Here is a 4,158-nt window from a genome sequence, read left to right on the forward strand (position 1 = left end):
TCTCTCTCTCTTTCTTTCTCTCTCTACCTCTGCTACACACACAGACTCACACTCAGAAGAGTTCACGATTTTTTTTTCAAACACCACCTCCATCCAAATATGTTTATCGTCCAACTGCTCTGCCCTGGCATCTCGTTAGATCGTACAGGTAAGACCAAAACTTTGGCACAGACTAAAGATAATTTCAATTTGAGTTGCTGGGAGTGATAGTGGAGTCGGAGAAGAGACAGACAGACAGACAGACAGACAGACAGGCAGACAGACAGACAGACAGACAGGCAGACAGACAGACAGACAGTGAGAGTTAGTGAAAGAGAGAGTTGCTTTTTGTCTAACTGGTAATTCTACTATATTCCAATTTACCGAGTGTTATCATAATTTGACTTATTGGATATATAATTATACCAGAGGTCTATGGAGTCCTCGCTTAACCTTGGGATGCAGGCTATTAGGTCTTTATGATGTTATTCTGTTTTATTATGGTCTGCCATTACCCTTTCAATATGGCCAGCTGGGTGTTTTACAGCTTTATTTTGTTCAAATTCAGTTTTCAGTCGGCTCTGTGTTACGTTAATCCATGGTTGCAATCCTTTTGGTTTTCAGCTCAACGGAATCAACACACAAGGAGAAAACATCGCAGACAACGGAGGACTCAAGCAGGCTTTTAGGGTAAGGGAAATAATGAAAATTATTGACCTGGATGAAGGAAACGTTGCGATATATACCCTAGGTTTCTTAAAGACGTTTTTAGCAGAGCAGTTTTCAAACATATGACCACAACAAAACGAAATGACAATAACAACCACCTACCCAGAAAGAAACCGACCGCCATCTTCTGCCTACGAACAGACCATATAATTATGCAGCTCTCCGAATCCTCCCCAAAGAGATGCCATCGCCGGACCTCAGTAGCTGGGCATCGCTGCAGCCAGAGCACCAAATCGCCAGGCGCCTCGCTGCAAAATGGATAGATTGGAACCGATCTTTTGTCTTTTCTATTTTTGTAGGCCCGCAGCCTAAAAAAGTGGCCAGTCCTCAATTTAGCCTATAGTGATTGGTCGTCGCGGGACTTAATTTGTGCCTCCCGTTTTAAAGATAATTAATGCTACTGTTGTTGTTATTATTTGAAATTAACAACATACCAGGCCGTCCCATCTATTGCAGTGGCGTCGGTAGCCTAGTGGCCTGGCTGTCTGGACTCGCAATCTGAGATTGCGTGTTCGAGAGTTAAAATCTCAGCTCGGTCGACGTTGTGTCCTTGGGAAAGGTACTTTAAACATATTTCCCACTTGGCTCGGTCCTTTCGAGGATGGAAGTTAAACCTAGAGGTCCTGCCTCTTAAATAACCTAATAATGTTGATAGGGACCTTAAACTCTTACCATTTCTATTTTGCCATCTATTGCTTTTTAAAAAAAAGCTTTACGAGTAATTAATGTTTCAGAAGGATGCGGACGTTCTAATTTTATTTAAACTAATCTGATCTTATCTTACCTTTCCTCATATTATACGAGCAGTGTATTATATTCCATGCTGTGTTTCTCCCTCAAGGCTTATAGAAACTGGGTGAACGCAAGAGGAAAAGAGGAACCAATCTTACCTGGACTACCTTACTCAAACGATCAGCTGTTTTTCATCAATCAGGCACAGGTATACTTATGTGTAGGAGTAAATGTCTAAAATTGTTCTTGTTTTCGTTCTCTTTTTTGTTTTGACCTTTGTTACCATCCAGCGCTTCGTCATGCTGACAGACATTCTATTAAAGAGCGGAAAAGAAATTAGTCTGCTTATAATCAGCCTCATCAAGATCTCCACAGCTAATTGTATGTCAGTAAATGCCGAAAATACCAAAAGGATAACTAGCAACACCAATGGAAACAGTAATGATATCAAAATAGAAACGTGGAACTGGAAACGGTGAAAGTTTACAATTTTCAGGGAACCATTGGCATTGTTAAATGAAAGCCCAGATCATACACTCTTTGCAGAAGCATTTCCCTCAGATCAAAGACCGGTATGGTTCTCTCTTGAGAAAAGCCTGTCTTTTCGTAGACTAAAACTGAAAAAAAAACACGTTTGTTTTTGAGGCGATCGAGTCGGGCGATCAGGCCGATCGGCCGATCCCATCCGTTGTGGGCACCCCGTTTAAAGAGATGCTGGCTTTGACAGCAGAACTTCAGAGATCTCATTAGAAATGCATATCGAAGTTATGAAAATAATTCTGCGAGATAGTTTTTCTTTTCTCAGGGAAGGTAACGATTGGCACTGTTTGAAGAAAGCCCAGATCATACCCTCTTTGCACAAGCTTTCTCCTCAGATCAAACACCAGAACGATGCTCTCTTGTCATGTCTGTCTTTTTGTAGACTAAAGAATAATGGACATTAGGCGAAGATAGGAAAAGAATTCAGTGAGATAGTGGTTCTTATAGTGACTGGCTGTCCACTGTGATAGGAGACAAGCTGAAATAGAAGACGTTGCATGTCCTTGTGGACGAGCAATAACAATGTTGCAAGGCACAGTACAAGGAGGAATATGGAAAAGAGGCTAAAAGAAAAGATGTGAAAGTTACATTTCAGAGTGGATTGGCAGGAAAAATATGAGACTATCAGCAAGTCTGACAAATTTCGAGACTAATAATAATGATATGATGATGTTTTTAAAGGAAGTTTTTGAAACAACAGATATCAGCTGTAGCATTACAATGAGTAATACATATCTCGCATAAGTGCTAGAAAGAACTTCCATCGACAATTAAAAAAATGGACTAAGAAATCTAAGCCTCAATGCAAAAGTTTACCAAAGTAATAATAGGCTAACCGCCCATTTGAAGCACCATTGGAGCCTAAGGGAAGTAATTAACCAAACTTATCGACTCCATCTTTGTTCTATCTTTGGCATAATATCAATTCGTTCACTTTTTATTTAGACTGCTACCCTTTTCCTTTCACAGGTTTGGTGTAATCTGGAAAGAAGAGAGTCTGTTATACAACTTATCAGATCGGGTGTCCATAGTCCAGGGCAGTATAGGTAAGACTTTGAAATAATTCACTGGCCTCCGAAACATAGGCCCAAATACGCACTACAGCCTAATGAGAAAGTGAACGCACACACGAGCGCGCGCACACACACACACACACACACACACACACACACACACATACATACATACATACACTCACACACACACACACACACACACACACACACACACACACACACACACACACACACACACACACACACACACACACACACACACACACACACACACACACACACACACACACACACACGCTATTGGTGCAAATGAACAGATATTAAGCCATACCTGTTTTTTTCATGTCTGTAAATATTTGCAAATACACAGACAAACCCATACATGTTTAAAAGTATAACACCCCCCCCCCTCCACACACACACACACACACACACACACACACACACACACACACACATACACACACACACACACACACACACACACACACATACACAAATACACACACATGCGTACACATGCTGGCGCAGACTATTCATTTTTTCACAAAGGTAAATACCAAAACTATTATGCATGCTCAACTTCAGATTTTCTTCGTTTGCCATTTCAAAGGTATTATTCCTAAACTGTTTTTCTTTAGAGTTTTTGGCTAGACATTTGAATTCCGCATACTTTGCCAAATTAACATCTTTCTAGAAAAGTCCCCAGACACCCACAATATACTTACAATCGCCTGAGGAAAAAAGGAAATCCAACGTCATTTGGCTACCTCCTTTGTGGATTAAAAGTGGATGTCATTTTCCAGAATTCAAATTTGTGCTCCGTTAAAAAAATATTTTTTGTGTTCCGCAGAGTGATTGGTCCAAACCAGAATTCTGAGGACTTCTCCCGAGTGTTCAGTTGTCCCAAAACGTCATTCATGAACGCGGAAAAGAAGTGCCAAGTGTGGTAGAAAGGAAAACAAAATCTAGATATTGACTGGAAAGATAATGTGACGCCTGGAGCTAACTGACCTTCCGGAGAAATCATAGTAACGATTATTCTGGAGGTTGTTTTGTATTGTATTAGTTTCAACTGATTCATCAAAGTTTGATTATAGTTTGAGTTCACTTATAGAGTAAAATAGATTATGACCTTTTCTTTCCATTTTGCTGTCAACGG

At 40.4% G+C, this 4,158-nt stretch overlaps 1 protein-coding gene across 1 annotated transcript in view; it reads left to right on the plus strand.

The window, feature by feature from the left end:
* The window catches only part of LOC101846947 (membrane metallo-endopeptidase-like 1), a 26,680-nt gene extending 22,731 nt beyond the window's left edge, over positions 1-3,949 (plus strand). The window contains exons 19-22 of the mRNA XM_013079280.1: positions 604-669; positions 1,550-1,648; positions 2,950-3,026; positions 3,850-3,949. Of these exons, the coding sequence (XP_012934734.1) occupies positions 604-669; positions 1,550-1,648; positions 2,950-3,026; positions 3,850-3,949 (342 nt within the window). The remainder of the gene's footprint in view (positions 1-603; positions 670-1,549; positions 1,649-2,949; positions 3,027-3,849) is intronic.
* The last annotated feature ends 209 nt before the right edge of the window (positions 3,950-4,158 follow it).

The sequence above is a fragment of the Aplysia californica genome, unplaced genomic scaffold (genome assembly GCF_000002075.1).
Source record: "Aplysia californica isolate F4 #8 unplaced genomic scaffold, AplCal3.0 scaffold00047, whole genome shotgun sequence".
NCBI classification, from domain to species: domain Eukaryota; kingdom Metazoa; phylum Mollusca; class Gastropoda; order Aplysiida; family Aplysiidae; genus Aplysia; species Aplysia californica.